The 20561-nt window shown below is 40.3% G+C and overlaps 1 protein-coding gene across 4 annotated transcripts; it reads right to left on the bottom strand.

Moving 5' to 3' along the window:
- Positions 1–792: 792 nt before the first annotated feature.
- Positions 793–19692, bottom strand: LOC148033794 (DEAD-box ATP-dependent RNA helicase 20-like). Of its 4 annotated transcripts, none has more exons than XM_087681785.1 (10): positions 19545–19692; positions 18819–19258; positions 18536–18715; positions 7935–8096; positions 7700–7854; positions 7498–7590; positions 2678–2763; positions 2337–2563; positions 1505–1720; positions 793–1420 (listed from the first exon to the last, which is right to left on the bottom strand). In XM_087681785.1, the coding sequence occupies exons 1-10, from the start codon at positions 19601–19603 to the stop codon at positions 1323–1325; spliced, it is 1716 nt and encodes a 571-aa protein (XP_087537911.1). In that variant the 5' UTR covers positions 19604–19692; the 3' UTR covers positions 793–1322. The 4 variants fall into 4 exon arrangements, 3 of the variants coding, with proteins under 3 accessions (XP_087537911.1, XP_087537909.1, XP_087537910.1); XR_015691373.1 differs by lacking the exon at positions 793–1420 and adding an exon at positions 2003–2191 and having other exon boundaries at positions 1585–1720; XM_087681783.1 differs by having other exon boundaries at positions 793–1720.
- Between the last annotated feature and the right edge of the window lie 869 nt (positions 19693–20561).

Below are 20561 nucleotides of genomic sequence, written 5' to 3'. Positions count from 1 at the left end.
GAGCACAAATAGTCAATTATTTGTGCGTGGCTTTATAACTTTTACTGTAAATTTGCAAAAGCATTGAAACTAGGATTACAAAAATAAAATGCACATTTTATGGTTTGGTATTTGTGAGGGTAGGCCTTTCTTTTTTGTAACAAAGAGGGATTTTGAATGTATATTTTTGGAGGGACAATATGTATATTTTTGTATTTGCTCTCATGGTCTAAGTGACAATATGTGCTAACGTTCAAGACTCGTTTGCATGCATAGTCTAACTTATTACCTTCCCTTTTTGTGATGATGAATTTTGTGAGCCTAAATATGAGATAGTGTACACTCAAAACAAAAAGGCAAGGCTTAAGCTTGTGGTTAAGAATTTTAAGTGCATAATGCCTAAAATGGACAAACAAGTTACATTCTAAACACATACTACATTACCCCCAAAGATTTATATCACAAGATCAAATGATGTCATGCTCTAAATTTGCATTATATGTATCAAGAGGAGAAAAAGACTATCTTGAATAGAAGTGAGCATGTGACTATTATGAGATACCAATTTCATTTGATATATCATTTTCTTCAGGGCCCCCATTGCCTTGATTTGAATAAACCAGTATAAACATTAGCATTATAGATGAAGAAAACACAAAGAGTGAGAATTATGTTATATGAATAGTAACGGGAATCATACCATGGGAGAGGGTGCTTCAACCCTAACTCTGGCTGGCAGCATTGGGAGGAAACTAGGTGCTTTCTATAAAACGAAAGATGATGCCTATGCTACTGCAAAACCATTGCCAAATGACCTGAAAGTATAATAACGAGAAAGAGGAAGCAGAAGCTGCCAAATAGAGGCACTTCTGGCGTTCATATCTACAGCATGTAAGTGAATACTCCTGTATTTTTGTCATTTCACATGTTTTACCCATATCAAAAGATCAAGATGTTCTTATAGGCCGTTTTGCATGAATATGCTTAACGAGAAGCAAAGCCTCTGTTATGATATTGAGGAGCTTCTAGTGAATGGAGGTTTCACTGCAACATAATAACGCTTCAGATTCTCAATCACTAAAACATTCCGACTTCTTGGCAAGTGTTGGAAATACCTTATCAAACCTTCGAGAACATGTATGGTAACTTTTATCATGCTGGAAACAACATCCAAAAGAGCAACCTCTCGATCAGATGGCATGAAGACAAAGGACTCCTTTCTTAGGTTTTACTCATTTGCCTCAGTTCCGGCGCAAGCTTGTAGATAGGCCAAAAGCCCAGTATGAACAGCTTTTACTTTGCCACAGGTAATTTACCAACCCACGACCATTTGTGAACCTTCTTCACCATCGCCCCCTTTTGGAACCACTAAGGGGCACTGAGTTTGACCCTGATTGGAAAGACCTCCCATACCCTCTACCCCCAAAGCTTCTCCCAAATCCTGGAAAAACGCATTCGTTACAAAACCTATAGGACTGCAGCATTGCATTAACATTCCAATACTTTGCGCTGCAAAAGAATTTACCTGAGCCAACCATAGCTTGCAGTTCAGGATTGACTTGCTGGCTAGCTTCCTTCAGAATACCCACAAGCTCCCTTGCATGCCTCGCATTTGCTGCTGTAAAGAATGTATGTGCTGTTCCTTTTGCGCCAGCACGACCAGTTCTCCCAATTCGATGCACATAGTCCTCAATTCCTCCCGGAAAATCATAATTGATAACATATTTGACATCCTTGACATCTGCAGATACGAAACAATGTAGCCTCCAGCATGAATTAAGAGATGAAAGTCATCAATCGAAGGCACACAAACTGAAGTACACACTTTGACTTCAAACTAAGACATTGTTTTGAAAATCATTATCATCCATAAATCGGTACGTAATCAGTAGGTGCAAGTAGATGTAACTAGAAACTTTGGAGCTGCATTTATTGTTGTACACACCATTAAAATAATCGTAGGTTTCCTGTTAAGGTTAACAAAAATTTAAGGTTGGGACAACCAATAAGCTGTTGAAAATACCACGTGCAGAAGCATACTCGTCATAGCTGAGAGCAAGAGAACGCCATCTCCAAAGGTGCAGATCATAGCAATGGCACTAGCAGTTACCGTACAATAGTCACTCTTACAATTGTCAGTCAGCAGTCACCATATACCACAATTGCACCTTCAGAATATCAGCTGGCAACATGCCATCTTGGCGCAGCCTTGCTGAAAAGGCATTTTCAGTTACACCGATTTAACTACCAAGCATTCCTCTCCTAGAAACAGCAGGATAACTGACTTGAACAGCAGATTTGAAGAAAATTAGTGTGTTCAACCAACAATTGATTTAAGTAGATAATGCTCAGCCTACCCAAACCACGAGCTGCAACATCCGTGGCAGTCATTATAGGACTGCTCCCACTCTTAAACTCGGACAGAACCCAATCTCGTTCTGCTTGACTCTTGTCACCATGGATTGATAAAGCAGGCCAGCCATCCATGCGAAGCTCTTTTGTTACTTGGTCACAACCTCTTTTAGTTTCCATAAATATGAGTATTTTACTTCCATCCATCACTTTTTCTAAAAGTTGCAGTAACCTGCACGATGATGTAACAAAACTTAAGTGCAACACACAAATTCCCAGGAATCTGGATTAAATGGAACACTAACTTGCCCAATAACACTGGAATCTGCATATATGGAACACTAACTTTGGATACTTTTCATGCTCCGATATTACTTCTACTATCTGTGTGATTGCACGGTTGGCTTTCAAATCTGTTGAACCAATTGTGACCTGCGACCAATTACAAAGCAGCAGGATTTTGAACAAGAATAATAGAAGAATACTTGGTAAGTATGGTCCTTATTACATACAAGGTCTTCCTTTATACTTCATTCTTCCAGCAAGTAAATAAGTGCTATTGTGAATTCCAGAACATACAAAGCTCCAAGACTCTGAAAATTGGTTGGCACTAAAAGCTGACATCTCCAAATGCTTTGGTCTAAAGTGTCAAGATTGTGGGAGAGAAGGAAGGAGTCTCACTTGAAGCTTTCTTGCTTGCACAATGGGGGAAGACACACAAGGGTGGAGGCTGAAAACAGTTTTCCTCTTCTTAGTTGTGTAAGCCAAAAGAACTCAAGTACAAAGAGATAGAAGAACCCTAAATATGGGTCTCAAACCAAACTCAACTAACTAAGGTGGCATACTAACTGAGCCACGAACTAGAGTAGATAAGGATAGCTGTCATCTAGCTATTATTCATGGGCGGTGTACCAACCGCATCTACAACTGACAAGTCGGTGACATAAATGCACAACGGTCACCCTGGCGTATCACGAGTGGAGCTGGATATCTCAACATAAAGCACCTCTCAAAAGGGTAGTTTGCTGTCATTGGCTATATTGTTGCAACAGCAGCTTCCATTTAGAGGCAAGCCACAATTGGATAAATGAGATAATTGATGACCTGTCCATCAGCAATGGCATTTGGCCTCGGCAACTCAACAGAGACTCCAGAATATAGTCACTGACAAACTCAGCATCAAAAGTAGCTAGTTCCTAATGGATGCTAACCAGCAGGCACTCGGATTGTTGCAAGGTCTCAGACTGTGACCTGTCATAGTGCCTCTAAATGCAGTCAAAAGCAATGACTAGAAACTCTACTTAAGGAGAAAAAAAGGAGGCAAATGAAGCTGGTTACACACCAAATGGCAGATGCCCACTTTGCAAGTGTTAACCAATCAAAGTACTACTTTAGAGGTTGGGTGTCCGCGGTTTTTACACACTCCAGAGGACATGACCTACTATTTACTTGCTAAACAAGTGAACTCCCTACCCACTTTTGGACAGGCAATCTCCCTTGCTCAGTTTGTAAAGTGATGAACAAGGATGCACTTTTTTCATTCATAGCCAATCAAAAAAATAAGAAACACATTATTTTCTATTTTTTTACAAAATGTGTCCTTTTGGTGTGTAGAAGCTTCATGCCCATGTCCATGCCTAGTTTCCAAAATTGTACAAGTAAGCAACAAGGTATAAAGAAGAAACCAACAATTGGTTTAGTTCTAAGTCTCATCAATGAGAAGCCCGATGCAACAAAGTTATACAAGGCTCAAGAGAAAATGAAAGATCAAACAATTTGGGTCTTCTTTGACCCAAGTGCATAAGCAAGCTTCATATCGCTAGAGTTAAGTAAATTCGACATTCATACAAAGGAGATCAGACCAAGAAGTGAAGCAATATTGGCTTTTGTCCTAGCCATGTTGACTGTGTTACACCATCCTTTAAATTACAAATGCCTTGATGCCACAATGTTCATGGAGTGGTAGAACCATAGAGCATAGGGCAAGCAACCCTTAGGAGAGGAGCAACACAACACCTCTTGTATCACCTTCAGCTATTTCAAATGAAATAAACAGCTATCTTTCTATGAAATGCTTATTTGGTTTCTACTAAGGGTAAGAATGATAATGAAGCTAGTTTATCTAAGCTTGATAAAAACAAGGCTAACTATTTGCAACAATAAAAAGCATATTTCTATAAGTCTTTGCCTAATGCTCTTGGGACACTTAAGTTGGTACAATTAAGTTGTGCACATGTGACCTGCACAATGTGAAATTAAGTTGAATGTGAATCACAATGAAACAATCCTAGCTTTGGCAATGAGAGACGTCTGCAAAAGTTGTGGGCAAGTGCCAAGAGGTACCTAGGATAGATCTTGGTTAAGGACATTAAATAGCCCCTTGGAAATGACTTTTGGTGTCATGCAAGTTAGGATTTTAAATTATTTAATGTCTCTAACTAAGGTTTATAGAAAGGTTCAACACTCAAATTTAAAGAGGTTAAGATTTTAAGTTGAGACTTGGTAGTGACCAAAGTTGAGCAAGGGCCATGTATTTTTCATATAATTGAATTATTAACGGATGAAAATTAAATCTAGAGGTTAATTTTGCACAAGCAGGTTTTAGCACCCATATTTGGGAGCCATGCGAGGTTGTGTGAGGCCATACTAAGCTGTTTGGGGCTGGAGAGACCAGATTTGGGACAATTCACTGCAACTGATGCACATTCTAGAGCAATTGACAGCTGCTGAACCTGATTTTGGGTGATTTAACAATAGAAAAACCCTAACCAACTATAGCCAAAAGCATCTGCATCTCTTGCAGACACTGTGGACTGCTGTTTGGGCATTTTCTGCATGAGAAAATCATAACTCTCTCCTCTGCTGCTTCTCTCTCTCTCTCTCTCTCTCTCTCTCTCTCTCTCTCTCTCTCTCTCTCTCTCTCTCTCTCTCTCTCTCTCTCTCTCTCTAATTAAAGACACATTGAATCTGGAGCATTTCAGGAATGAATTTGCTGTTTACGGACCTGATTTCAAAAAAATTTAGGGTTTCCATGGCTGTCTTGGAATGCATGCTGACAAATCTCAACCATGCATGAAGGATCATTGAGATTGACAGCAGATTTGAAGAGATTTGGGTATCTCCGGCTAAAAATGGCCTGCATGCAGCTACTGAATGCTCAATTTGACTCCCCATGCATTCAAAAACAAGGGGCAAATTGAGGATCCACGATCCACTATCCTGGGCTATAAATTGATGTTGGTCATTGTTTTAGGGCTGAATATCAATGATTTCTCCTTTTGTTTCCTTCTCCTCTATGCCTGATGCATGTGCATTCTGGTCGACTATTGAAGACTCATGCCACAATTTTGGACCTGAAATATTGCTGGTTGGGAATTTGCTGATCTTAGTCTATGACCAGCAAGGATTAGGGTTTGCACAGCTCCATGGGGATGCACGCATGCATGCCTCAATGATTGAGGAACAAATTTCCGAAATCAATGTGAAAAGGAATACCAAAAAGGGTACCAATGTTTTTGGGGCCAATCCATGTCATCTCATCTCAATTTCTTGAGGCCAATCTAGCTCAAAGTGGTAAAGGATGAATTTTCAAGTTATTATTTGTTTTTCCATTAATTGCCTATCGTAATCAGTATTTGGGGTTCCAGCACCCCTTCAACAAGGAAAGTTAATTTCAATCATCATGTAGTGCCATGCAATACTCCATCAAACTAACCAACATACAAAGTGAGTGCAGCCCAACAAGAAGAGATTATGACAAGTGAAAGATCTACTGCACAAGGGGTTGTGGCACATGTCCTTGATTACCATATTTTGAACAAGATTCAATAACCATTTCAATCAGATAGATTTGAAGACTGAGTATCCAATCAAATATGCATTCAATAAGATAGATTTGAAGACTGAGTATTCATCAAATATGCATTAAAAAAGTATGTGTACAACATGGCTTTTAGGACAACCCTCGGCTTGTATATGTTTCTAGTGATGTTTTGGATTGCTAATGCTCCAGCAGCATTCAGTGGAGCGATGGACAAGCACAATCCTTTGTGGGGATGAACTCTGGCTTCATGTCCTCCGACTCATGCTCAAGGTTGATTTACCGCCTCATCCCACAAAGTATCCTTATAATCCTCATAAATAGGCCGTTTAGGCCCCTACAACAGGGTACACCAATTGCAAACTAAGGGGCACCTCTTGTGATTACGGCTACTTTGGAATCCAACAATCAAGTCTCCTTAACTTTCTATCAACCCATTTAAACTTGACCTTCACCGTCTAAAAGCCTTAACACTGATATTTCTTTCGCTTATAAACATATCGTGATACTTCAACAAAGGACTCGCTTGCAGTTTTACGTATCATCTTTCCCACTTTTTCAACCCTCTCCTTTGGCATGCCCTTGCGATTTTATCACATTGTTAAAGTTATACATGTAAAGTCCTTGCTGTACCCAAAGGCTACATATTAAGCTTGCCTTTTGTTTGTTTTATAAATTAAGCACCAAGGAGCTGCAAGGTTTCCATTAAGACATTCAAACATTGAGAAGTTGAGTAAATTTTGGCACAAGAAACACAAGTAAACAATTGCAATAGTCGCAACTTCCTAAGACACGCTAGTTGACGATGTCTAGATAAATATTTCAACGCAATCTAGACTCTCCTTTACAACACCAAGGAGTCGCAAGGACTCCATTGTCAAGACTCAAGGCATTCGTGAGAAAAACAAGCATTTGAAATTTTTGGGCACTTGTGCAACAACCTTCAAGTGAATAGAGCAAAGTAGTTTGCACACATAGGAAGGAGGACTTGGCGTTGAGCATATATGAAGGATTGAACAAAGCGGTTGTGTTAAATGAACACAATGATACTCTTGAATGGTCTAAGCACCCCACACATGCATTCTACGCAATGAAAATGTGACACAATGCATGCAATCTACCTTTGATTTCTGGCCTACACGTTGCACTTCACCCCTAGTATCAAAGGGCAAAGCCATAACACGCAACCAGCTGGGACGCTGGTTGGCAAAAGTGGAACAACTCCAGCCTATCTCAATCTCAGCACAAAAGGCAGAGACTTACCAGCCTAAATAGTGAGATACAACTGCTTCATTGTGTTTATTCCCCAGATGAATACTTTAAAACAGGAAAACTTGAAACTTTACTTTGTAAGGATTCTGCAGAAATTGTCTGGCAAGGACTTCAACTTCTTTAGGCCATGTAGCACTCCAATATAACGTCTGCCTGTCAGGTCGAATCTGTAAAACCAAGATGACTCAGTCACTGTTGAGAATATACCCACGAAACAAAAGCATGTAAACTCAAGCAAGTGCGGATGATTTATATGTGGACTTTATGATTACCTACCTGAGAGACTATTTTTCTAATTTGAGGCTCAAAGCCCATGTCTAGCATACGATCTGCTTCATCAAGGACAAGGTAGGTAACTCTGCGTAGGTTTGTATGCTTAGAATCTAGCATATCAATTAATCGACCAGGAGTAGCAATCACTATCTCCACTCCTGCAAAATGTATATGCAACAAAGACAAATTCAGAATTTACTAGCACTTTTGGCTTTGAAACCAGAATTTAAGCTGCCACCTTTCTCTAAATCTCGAATTTGTGGTCCCTTGGGAGCACCCCCATACACACAAGTGTTCTTTAGTTTTGATGATGAGCCAAACTTTGTTGTTTCTTGTTGTATTTGCACAGCAAGCTCCCTAGTTGGTGCTAAAACAAGGACAATGGGTCCATCTCCAGGTGCTGTACAGTAAGACGATAAGCCAGATTAGCTACAAGTGCAGCTCGTATGTTTTCACCTACCACCAGCTCACACTTCAGAGAAGTGAGATCTTCAATAGGGCCATCTAAGATGCTTCAATTTCAAGTTTTAGCAGTACGACAGATTTGGAACTGTCAGAATCATTTGAAAGATTTCTTATTAAACGTACAATACTGAGCACTCATCAAGTGCAAGTGTCATCATCATTAAAATGCCAACCTGAACACGTTACCACTAACTATATTCAAATTTAAAAGTAAATTATAGCAGTGCAAACTGTAGACATCATCCAATACAGCGGATACAATTTTAAAATATTAGGGTACAATACGATCTCCCAGTATGTGCACCATAGATGGAGTGCCTCCTAAACAAGTTGATTCGCATCAAGCCATACAACATCAGTGGAATCACTTACTGGATAGCTACAATACCTCAAATATGAAGCTCATACCAGCACATCAAGCTCTGGCTCCACAGTATTCTGCCAAAGTGCTCATGTGAAAGACCAAATGCACCTTCTAAGTAAGCTCTCCTAAACTATTGACTGGCATAAGAAGCCTCCTTTCACTTTTTTAACATCTGCTTCTAAGGCTTCACGTAGACTCACTGGCCACCTGAAAAATAAGCTACCAGTGTCCCACTTAAGCTTTTATTTAACCTTCCTTGTCTTGTTCCAGCATTCATTTATACAAAGCTGAAACTCATACATACTCCATACAGTAGAAGTTGTGGGGGGATCAGATCCAGTATACTTCAAACATTCAGTACACTTTTGAGTGTATAGAAATCAAGGCATAAGGCACATAGAAGGCATGATTGGCTGGTGTACAGAATCTACAAGGCATTTCTGCATGATTCTTCAAAGTCTACAAAAATTGGTCCTATAAAGGGATGATATTTCTACTTGTCTGACTGTCACTCATCAAGGGAAACCAATAAAGAACAATAATTTGTTCAAGGCCTCCCGAGAATTCTAGTGGTTGCATGGCCATAATCTTATTTGTGCTCTCTGTCTGATCATCAACGTAAGGGTGGACAGCAATAAAAGACGATTCTTTGCTTGTTTTTCTGCCTTCAAGACAATCCATAAAATCCAATATCAATGGAAGAAAGTATGAGGAGAATTTCTTAGTAGCAAGATCAACAAAAATCTAACAGAGAAAGTTTAAACAGATATATTAAGGATTTGGAGAAGCTGCTATGTAGGATAGCAACACTATTATGGATGATGAAAAATCTCGACTGGAGAGCGCTCGGCTGATACAATTTTGTTTGCTTGTCAAATGTCTTGCTAACAAGAAACTCTTCCAGAGCTCTCCAAAGAAAGATGCATGTTTCATTCTCCTGGCACGGGCTTTATCCTTGTCCACTCTACACATCCAGGCATGTTGCAAGGATTCAGCTGTCATGCCATGGCAGATTAATCAAGGCTCATCCTTATCCCGTCTGCACATCTACGCAGGTTTTACAGCTTAAAGTTCACAGACTGCTTAATACAGGCTTATAGAGAAATTGTCACACTTGACAAGGCTTACTCTGCAAAAGAGCAGAAACTGAATTGGATGCAGTAAAAAATTCAATTGTAACTAATTGTAGCACTTTCAAATGTTACCAATCATGCCAGTGAGACTGAAAATTTAAACCCAAAATCATAAAAATCACCTAAGATTCAAAATTTTCGAAAAGAATTTTGGTTTTTAACATCTGAAGTTCCTATCCTTGTATGGGAGACTCAGGGTATCTACACAGATCTTATAGAAATGCATCAAAGTATGTGCTACATACATCGCCTCTCAGTTTGACAACTTTGCCAAATAGCAAACAGTTTTGTGAGGGACATGTATGACAAAAAAAGGAAGACAAACTTGTTTTCAATGACAAAAAAAGGAAGACAAACTTGTTTTCAATGACAAAAAAAGGAAGACAAACTTGTTTTCAACATGTTCATGGCATCCAAAGTCTACCTCATGAATCTCCAATCCCTACTGTGACAAAATCTTGCTTGTAGCATCCATCCACTTATGGAGAACTGCTTCAAAAACGTGTCTAAGACACCACTATAGTCAGAATATACAAAAAGCCATACTTTGGCAAAGTACTTCGTAATCCAAGCTTCTTAGAGAAATCAATGATCTCATTCACGCAGAAAGGGGGTCCAAAGCCTCCCTTTTCCTTGTGCCTTCTGCAACGATCCCACTCTAGGTGAGATCATCTATATCACAGTCAAAATTCTCATCTTATGCATGATTCGTGTGGCTCTTACCTGACCCTAGGCCCATTTTCAGAAGGGTGATAGCACCCAAGTTTTGAAAGGCTAAGAAATGGGCCAGAGCTTTACATACAGGTCAACCCCCCATGAAGACACCAAGGCACTTGGAATGAAAATGGGTGTACTTGACATCCCCATCATACATCCTTGGAGAGCAACCAAGGAGAGCATTATGGCTCAATGCTAATTCTGAAATTTCCACGTATGGAAAAGACAATGGATTTTCTATCCAAGAGGACACCCCTTGAAGGGAACGATACTTGGGCAAAGACTTGACACTCGCACAAGTGGCACATTAAAAAGAGCCCATTCCAAGGGGTATTTGAAGTTTGGAAAGAGGGAAAGTACATAATCTGTGAGGAGGGGAAGGTAATCAGGATGAAGCTTTGATATACATGACAATGTGCAGCCCAAAACTTGAAATTGCAATGGATCTCTTCCATTAGACACACGGTGCTTTGAGCACACATTTACCGGTAGAGACATTGCAACGTATACTAAGATATATCAATGCACAAGAGGCCAACTGCTAGAGCTCTATGGATATTGTACAAAGATGAAATACATGGAAACACAAGATATAAATCACGTGGTACATAGAGATGTACGTGCACAATACGTATGGATCAGAGTGAGCACAAATAGCCCAAGAGAGAGATACATTGCAGTATGCTATTTTGCATCACACGAGATATGTCCCCCACGATGAATCACCAAAAAATCTACTACATGAGGACATTACGAGGTTTGCCAATATGGGTGACATACTCCTGGTCGAAAACTTTGAAGCACAAAGGAGCCTTCACAAGTTTGCAAATGAGGACATTGGAACACAGATCAGCCTTCGATAAAAGAGAAGTGACAAAGTATGAGGCATGTTTTCTTGCCTTGGGAAGTGCTCGTGGGCTTGTCATTTATAATGGTATGTCCCATTGGTGAAGGTCAAAGGCTCTTGTATGCTAGAACAATAAAAGGGAGCTAGCACAGTGGACTATTTGTGGGATCACCAGGTCTGATACCAAATACGTAGAGTTTTACCATCTCACCCAGACCAATTGGTGTGGCAGCCAAACTGACTTTCTCCATGGCTTGTGGACAAAACAGAGAGAGAGAGAGAGAGAGAGAGAGAATATCCCTTCCCCACCCTAGGCCCCCTAGGTATCCGAGATACTATTTTACATGAGACGAGTGGTATTCATAGCCATGTACTCTATGGAGGACCTAGAATATGGACCCTTAAATTTTCCTAAAGAAACTCAACAGTCCTAGAAGACACTGTACATAATTCTGCAGCATATGCTTTTGCAATAGAGCTTCCCATGGTATGCTTTCACATGCTAGGGATCCCTTAACAAGAACCCCAATATAATGAGAGATTTCACTTGACAGTTGTACGCACAAACAAGCAAGGATGCTCCTTCAATGCCTTATTTGTAGGAAGAAATATCAATACTCCATACTTGAGGCAAAAATTTACCAGCTATTCTGGACCTGACAACAAGAGGGCTTTGAGGATGTTTCATGAGAGAGGGCTCCCATCCCAATCATGACACTTGAGGCATGACACGCATATTCTAGAACCTTGTATTGTGCACAAAGACAACGACGTGTATCGCATTAGTCACACCCAAGCCAACAAATAGCTCCCTCATCACATTCAAGATGGTCATAGATGCCACTGATAGACTGCAAAAAATGCTCAACATTTGACCAAATCGTATTAAGAGTGGAGACCCCATGATCCCCAATGATACCAAACCATCATGATTGGAGACTGTCTACCAAGATTTTTGGCTCTCATGGAGCATGCGCATGGGCAGCTGGGCAGAGTTACATGGACACAAAGTGACAAGGCAAGCTATTTTTAGGAGAGGGTACGTTCATCAAACCATACACTCACTTAGAGCTATGATAGAGGAAGGATGTGCAAGTGGAAGATGTATTAATGCGAGTCATATGGGAATTTCGATTCCCATATTGCTCTATGAAGATGACATTGTGCTCATCTCCAACTCCAAGGGCCTAGAGCAACACTTAGATGCCCTACAAACCTATGCAAATAGGAAGGATGTGCAAGTGGAAGATGTATTAATGCGAGTCATATGGGAATTTCGATTCCCATATTGCTCTATGAAGATGACATTGTGCTCATCTCCAACTCCAAGGAAGGCCAAGGTCATGGTATTTAGCACCCAAAAGATTGGGTGACCAAAGCAAAGCACCAATTCACTTATCAAAGACCAATTGTATGTATAATTGGGCATGACCTTCAAAGCACCAATTCACTTATCAAAGAGCTACAAGGAACAAGCTACCATGAGGTTTTGCAACACTAATGCAGATTTGAAGGCTACACCAACCACGAGTCCAAAGTCCATTATCCTTTTATCTCTATGAGATGGAAGATATTGCTTATGCATCTTCCTCTATGGAGGAGCCTTGGCTTGTGGACAATGGTGCATCATCCCATACTTCCAAGATTGGATGCAAGACCTAGATTACAAAGGGAGTAACATCACCATCAATGACAACTCGTCAGTGCTAGTTCACGGAGTGGGCAACATCCCTCTTATTACTTGCAACCAAAGTTATCCATGTCCCTTAAACCTATAGTTCATTCATGGACTCGCACAATCAAAGACTCGTGTGGTCTTCACATGACAAGGGGCAACATCATCATTGGTGACAACTCATTAGTGCTAATTCGTGGAGTGGGCACAATCCCACTCATTCCCAACCAAACAAGATTATATAGCCAAAGTTTCTCCACATCCCAAACTAGTTTTAAACTATCATTTGTTCACAAACTTATGCAATTGGGAACCCGCCAAGTCTTCACCCAAGAGGTAATAACTATGGAGGATTTAACCATTGGAGATGTAATTTGGACAAGTACATAAGAGGGCAAGCAGTACAAGCTCACAACCCTAATAACGATGTCTTCTTCGACTCTTCAATATTTTGGCATGCCCGTAATAGGTATCAAAATTTTGATTCAAGTCTCGTCCATTATTCAATTTTATTAGTCCTACCTTATGCTCTAGCTATGAGGGGTAAACATCATCACTAACCTTTCTCCTAAGGGAGCTAGTAGACAAGCTCCTACTTAGAGGTGGTGCATACCCACTTATGTGGTCTAATGAGGATAGTGTCCCAAAGCCAATTACCTTGTGCTTATGGTTGACAACTTTTTCAAATATGTTTGACTTATTTTCTAGAGTTTAAGTTAGGAGGCATTTTCTAGCTTTGTGAGTGGAAGGTTTTTGAGGAGAAATAGACTATTTTAAACATTTGAGGGGATCTTGGAGATGAGATTCATTTGAGAAGCTTGACAAGTTTTGTAGGTAGCATGGGATAAAGATGGCATTCTCTCAATCAAGCACACTATCAAAGAATAGTGTGGTGGAGCGACAAAATCAAACCATGTTGGAGATGGCTCATTCAATGCTAGAGCATCGAGGGACCCTCTAGGCTAAGGTAGTTTCTACCATGGTTCACATTTGCAACAAGTCACCAACTATTGCCTTATCAAGCTTTCTTTGGCAAGAAGCCGTCTATGACCCAATGTCGCATCTTTGGATGTAATACCGATGTCATGTCAATGAGAAACACAAACACCAAATTCAAGAAGTATATCTTCATTGGTTATCAGCCTATAGCCAAAGGCCTTAGGCTCCATAATCCAAAGACCCTGGTACCAACATAGTGATCAATTCTTTCATCAAAGTGGTTTTCACCAGTCAAATAATGGCCCCACCTACTTTTGATTGGATGGTCCTAGCGCTTGGCATCTTCTTTGGATGACCTCAGTTAACCACACGTAGGATATCAATCAACCACATTTGACACACCAAAATCAAAATCAAAATGCACTTTGGCAAGAGGTCCCAACACCCATAACATGCACTCTAGCAACACGATAAGTGCACTCCTAACACCGTCTCTCGAATGATGGACGATCAATACAATAAAAATATACAATGATTAAGAATGCATCAAAATACATGTACAATGGCAACCAAATCAAACCATGGATACCAGGCAATGGATGGTCACACCACCAACAAGATGCCTCAAATATACACTAATGTTGATGTCAATCATACTAAGGCCTAACCACAAAGAGTAGAAATAGTTGAATCTCAATGCTTGTTATGAACCAACTCTACAAAAAGCACATCATAACCATGGATAGAGTCATGGAGATCCCAAGGTCATGCAACCATTGGATGGCCATCACAATTTGTGTCCTTGACATTAAAGGTGATGTTGAATTGGTGATTGACCATTTATGGACTTCGATCCACAAGCCCGCCTTATCTCATTAAAGAGGCGAGGATGAGCACTTGGTCCACATCTATGAGATGAATCTTGATAAGTCTACTTTCAAAGAGGCCCGCTTCACTCTTCCCATGTGGCCATATGGCCAAGTGGATCAAGGATATGATGTGTAGCTCCACTCTCTTTGTTCTTCACTTCTTTCTTTAATTCTCTCTTATAGCACCCCCCTTGCATTAAAGAAGGGGATAAGACCTAAAATTTTGATTGTCACAATTAGAAGGGTATCATGAAGGCTTGATTTGTTTGAAGAGGCTTGGCTATTTGGTTGCTTTGTTAAGTAATAATGGAGATGAGAATTTTCAATAAAATCGCATCTATTGGAACTCTAATGATGCTTTGGAATTTTCAACACTTCTTTGATGCATCTCCAAAGAAGCCTTAACAACAATTACCTCTAATGGTATATCTCCAAAGGTGTGGCTAAGCCCCAAGATCCCTCCATATATGAAGCTCCATTCACCATGCGGGCAATCACTCTTCATGGTTAGCTTTAGGCCATTCGATTTGGTGGGGGGGATTAAATGCAAGATTTTCTTCTCCGAGTGATGGTTATACAGGGTCATCTTTGGGAACATACAAGCTACTCTTCCAAAAACATAGTTAGTGGGAAGTATCAAGTTTGATATTGATCAAGGTGAAGATCTCAATATAGTGTTCTATTATTTCCCTTAATTAGGGTGAGTCTCATCTATCTACCAACATTAACTCAAGGCAAGTTACAATTAATGGCCTTTCTTTGATTTCATAGTGCATCTCCTAGCTAGCCACCAAGGGCTTCAAGTTCCATAGGATATAGGGCTTAGCTATGACTAAAGCACCTTCAAATGATGAGCATCTTTGGTGCTTTTAGACAACCTTAGCCATGACTCCCTTTATGAGTTTTTAGAAAGCAATTGGTTGAGAGGCTTCCACACCAAAAACCACCTTGGAATGTGTCAAGCTCGTCAACTAGAAAAACAACACCAAACTCGGTCTCACAATAATCTACTCATGTAGCTAAGGGGATACTAGGATTGATTTGTTTTGATCTTAATGAAAATTGTCCAACCATCCTTTAGTAGTTCATATATTTTCTTATAGCGAATGATTACTCTCAATACATGTGGATGTATTCCTTCAAAGAAAATACTTTAGTAAGAATTAATTAGTTATTATCAATATATAAAGCTTTCACCTACATGGGCTAGGTTAGTTACTAATCAAATGAGTGTCTTCATAGGGACAAGGAGTAACAACAATTGTAAGTTTATCTCCCATTAATATATAGAGTTCTTAAATGAGTATAGCATTATATGCCACCTCACCTTGACCAAGTCCCCTTCTCAAAATGGAGAGGTTGTGCGTAGGAACCAAAGTGTGATGAACATAGCATGATCCATGCTCTTTGTGGTTGTGTATTGATAGAGCACCTATGGTCAAAAGCTATCAATACCTCTTTTATAGATGCATGTACACCAAATCACAAAAGGTGAGCTCGTGCCATGATCTTATAAGCTTCTTATTTTTGTAGGGTATTCGTCTAAACCCAAGTATTAGCATTCAAGGATCAAAAAGATCTTCACTAGGAGGGATTTTGCAATCAACAAGAGGAATATTTTGTAGGCTTCCCAATCCTTCAATGATGAAACTATATCTAAAATGTCTAAAACAATCCAATGGGCTTGTAACTATTGTGTTATTTGTGGATATGTTTTCGGTAACTTATTTAGCGCATTGCACATAGAACGTGGTAAGAAGTCCTCAAGCATCCTCATTAACATATTAGCCATGTACGAGCATCCTCATTAACATATTGGCTAGTACATGGCTTTCTTTGTAGGTATTCTTGGAGGATCCAATGTTGATGGTTCAATAGGAGCTTGATCACTTCCCTGGGTTGAAGTACACGAGAGTAAAATTTTTTGAGCTCATAATTCTTGCTTCTTAATTGGAGTCCTATGTAAATGTACATGATAGATGGCATCTAATTGTCCTAAATTACTTTTGTGATGAGTAACAATCGGCCTTTTTTAGTATGGCATACTCACATTGCATGCTTTTGTTGTCATTGGTTGGAGATCTCATTATGATGCCACTATGTTCATGATTCCTTGAAGCACTTAGACTAGAGAGTTCCACAACCACATCTTATAGAATTTGTGTAAGGTAGGACCATGATGGAGTGAGGTTCTTATTGAGTTGATCAAGATGACTAAACCTACCTATCATGCTTTTTAAAAATCTGATATTATGGTCTAATGGTATCCTTCAAGAGGCATCCATGGTCTTATAGCCATGTACATGGATCATTGCTATGGCAAGTGAGCTTCAACTTTTCAACTCATGTTATCCTTCAAGAAGTAGCAACTTGATAAATTATCTAACCTATAACTGCTTGGTCAGTTCATGAAGTCTCTTTTTATTATTGGCTAGGTCACTTCTTAAATGATTTTCTTTGTCTTTTTGGCTTTAGTTGCTGTACCAAAACATGCTTTGTGAAGATCAATATTCTTTAATCAAATACAAAAATTGGCAAAAGCAATGAGTAATCGTAGCAAAAATTCTTGCAAATGGCTGTGGAAATCATTGGATAATCATCGTTTTTGGTTAAAAACTCTGGCGTTCTTGAGAGTGATTACAAGATTGGATAAACATATGATGTATAATGGATGAAAGTCTAATTATGGGTAAAATGCAATCCCACGTATAATTGGGCTTTGTTGGCTTGTCTAATGCTTCTCTCCTTAGAAGAAACAAGACTCATCTTTTCATTTTGCATGTCACATTTTTCATATTCCATGCATGTATGAAGGTGTTTAGGAGCAACTCCATGGATGCATGATATCCTTTTAGATCAACCCACACTTAAGACTTCTTAAGGGTAGCCTTGATATTGAGAACTTTGCCAAGTAAAATTTATCAAGTCAACAACACAATCTAATTGACGAGCTATCCCTCTCCCACATGAGCTACTACTACCAACATCCCCACCACCTTGCTATCCTCAAATGTCTCCCCTACATACAACACCAATCGTACCTCCACCCTACACATTGTTCTCATCATGTTACAAATTTGGTCACCTCCAAGATGGGCATCGAACTTGAATAAGGAAGTTTAGACATCATCCCCATGTGCAAAAGCAAGTCAAACATGCAAGTATGTAGTTGCCATGACAACACAACCATTTCAAGCAAGTCCAACAAAACGACAAATAGTTGGTAATAGTCACAACAATTGAAAAGTCCAACAACTTGCTAGAATTGACCAAATCTATTGCAATGAAGTTTGTTTTAATTGGCTAGCCTACATTATTTTGTTATTTTTCTACGCTATTAATAGGAGCATCTACATACTGCCTTCCGTATTCAACATTCATTCTTTGTAGCCTCTTGTATTTGCCCTCCTTCCACCCAACACCTTTTTCACCCAAAACCTTTATTCCCTTTCTTGAACCAAATCCACATATCTTCCCTTTCTTACTTCTTCCCACTTTTCAACCACGCTTACCAATGTGCACTCGGTAGTATCTCCCAATCACAAACCTTATATGTCATTCTCACAAGACAATTTGTGCCACTAAGAAGGATTTGGAGTGTTTATTTTAGACATTTTGTAAATCAATGTAAAAATGATGAGGTTCGTCTTTTTGCAAGACTCAAGGATGGAGGGTGTCCAACTAATGACAGACGGCTCGGGCGCACCTTCATATCCAACTAGTGAACGATAACGGGGTTTACATAAATAAAATTTACTTGCTGCAGATTCTGGACATCCAATGCGTTTTCTAAAGAATTCAATCAAAAGTGCATATGATAGTATACTCACAGAGGGCTGGCTGCGCATTAACATGCACAATAGCAGGTAACAAGTAAGCAAGCGTTTTTCCTGATCCAGTTTCTGCAAGCCCTATAAGGTCCCGGCCTTTCAAAGCCATGGGCCAGCCTTGCGCTTGGATAGCCGTAGGCTCTTTAAAGCCAGCTTTCAAAATAACTTCGAGCACATAATCTGACAAGAAGGCGCAGAAGATGCAGATCAGATGCTGAAAATGAAGACTGGCCGTAAATCACAAAACGCATGATCTTTACAAGCACAGATCGTCAAGACCTACCAGGAAAGGAGGCCTCCTCGAACCGCCTAATAGGCTTTGGGACATCCTTGCCCTCGACATTGATTTCTCGCTTCTGACGATAAGCTTGGACTTCTGCGTCAGGCGTGCGAGAAATGGCTGGATGCTCTTCATAGAAGCTCTTCTCGAAAAGGGGAAGGCCTTCTAAGTCTGGCTCCTTCTGTGAATCACAGACGCTGCTGCTCAAAGCCCTAGGCTTTTTGGCAGATAATGGCTGCCAGTCTCCCCATCCATCCGAAGAAGCGGCCTTGCCGAATCCATCGTGATCATTTATTGCACAAAGCCAACTCGCATGATCATATTGTTCTTGTTTAGCATCATCGCCATGATCCCAACCGAGACGTCCATTAGTGCCACCCTCCTTGCCACAGCTGCCGGCCCGACCTCCTCCACCAAAGCTATCCCAGCTTCCTCCGAAGTCCCTGCATGATGGACAAAGAAATAGCACACTGCCAAAGTCAGCAATGGCAGAAACCATACGTCGCTGTACCAAGACACATTATTGACACTGGCTAAATTGCTTGCTTACGCCGTTCTTCTCTCTTCTCCCGATAAGAGGAGAGACCAATCCATGAAGCAGAATAGATGACAAGCGCACACCCTAACTCATGAGGACATATGGCGTGAACCCTAAGATATATCAAAACACAGCACTGATGCTGGCTAACTGACTGCAGCTTGCGTGGGCACAACTACGACAGTACTCACGTTCTCCTGTAGTGATAGGAGGAAGGATCGCGGGTTCGCCGGTCGGAGCCTTCAGCCATGTCTGACAACTGCCCGAAGACGCTTTGTGCCTGCCTTCCTTTCCTTCGTACTTCTTCTTCTTCTTTTCCTGAGCTAGCCGTAGATATGGCTGGGCGATGATCTACAGATGGCGGGAGAATCTCCATGCAAAATGTCAATTAATATGTAGAAATACCATAATTAGTTCGTATATAAAAAAGGTTGATTAAGGCCCTCAACTTGTAATTATCGTCTAACACCGTACACAGCCTCTCACTTATTAGGAGTAGTGGGGCCCGAATATTCATTCGCTTAAGAACCGTTTCACATGCGTGCATAATACCCCCCTTCCCAACCAACGGTGTGCACTCGAACTTGCCAGTAGGCTACATGCAAGCCCCAACATGTCATTCGATACTCCATCAGTTGCCATGTTTTGCAGATTTGCTGCTCCTTTCATCATCAAACACCTCCTTCTACTATCACCTAACTGTCTACTACCTTGGTAATCAGCGTTTTGCACTTTGCCACACTCCGAAAGCTCCCATTAGTGGTCTCAATACTCTGGATCCATCTCTAGTGGATGTCACCCTTCCCAACATCATTTGCTACTCTACCCTTGAGCATTTTTTACACTCTTACATTCATTTATTGCATTGATTCATTCACTTTAGAGTTCTCTTCTCTCTAAGCCTGTGCTTGCATTTCCTGGGAACTCTTATCATCACCTTTTGCAAGACTTTCTCCATTAAAGCAAGCAAGTACAATGTTTCATCTTCTCTATGATCTCACATTGAACAAGGTGATTTTGAACACTTTCACCCCTCTAAAATTCTCATTGTGAGGGAAGATACATTGAGTGGCTTGTTTTGCATTTGAAAGTGTTGAACTTTGAGCACCTTGCCCAAGTATAAACAACACCTGTTGGCAATGATCTTGGACATCACAACCCATGACAAATGTCTCTAACCTACTAAGATAAAGTCAGAATAACCTATC

This window comes from Lygodium microphyllum, chromosome 7, assembly GCF_053477565.2.
Source record: "Lygodium microphyllum isolate KBCC chromosome 7, Lygodium_microphyllum_v1.1.10, whole genome shotgun sequence".
NCBI classification, from domain to species: Eukaryota; Viridiplantae; Streptophyta; class Polypodiopsida; order Schizaeales; family Lygodiaceae; genus Lygodium; species Lygodium microphyllum.
The sequence above is the reverse complement of the archived record's forward strand: the minus strand, read 5'-3'. Positions and strand labels throughout refer to the sequence as shown.

What these genes read in the sequence shown, in the direction of transcription:
- LOC148033794 (XM_087681783.1), bottom strand. Translation starts at nt 19,603, where the DNA reads ATGGCTGAAGGCTCCGACCGGCGAACCCGCGATCCTTCCTCCTATCAC. An exon ending in AATTCGAGATTTAGAGAAAG is followed by an intron (nt 7,855 to 7,934) that starts GTGGCAGCTTAA and finishes TACATTTTGCAG; the next exon opens with GAGTGGAGATAGTGATTGCT. An exon ending in TTCTGCAGAATCCTTACAAA is followed by an intron (nt 2,764 to 7,497) that starts GTAAAGTTTCAA and finishes AATTGGTCGCAG; the next exon opens with GTCACAATTGGTTCAACAGA.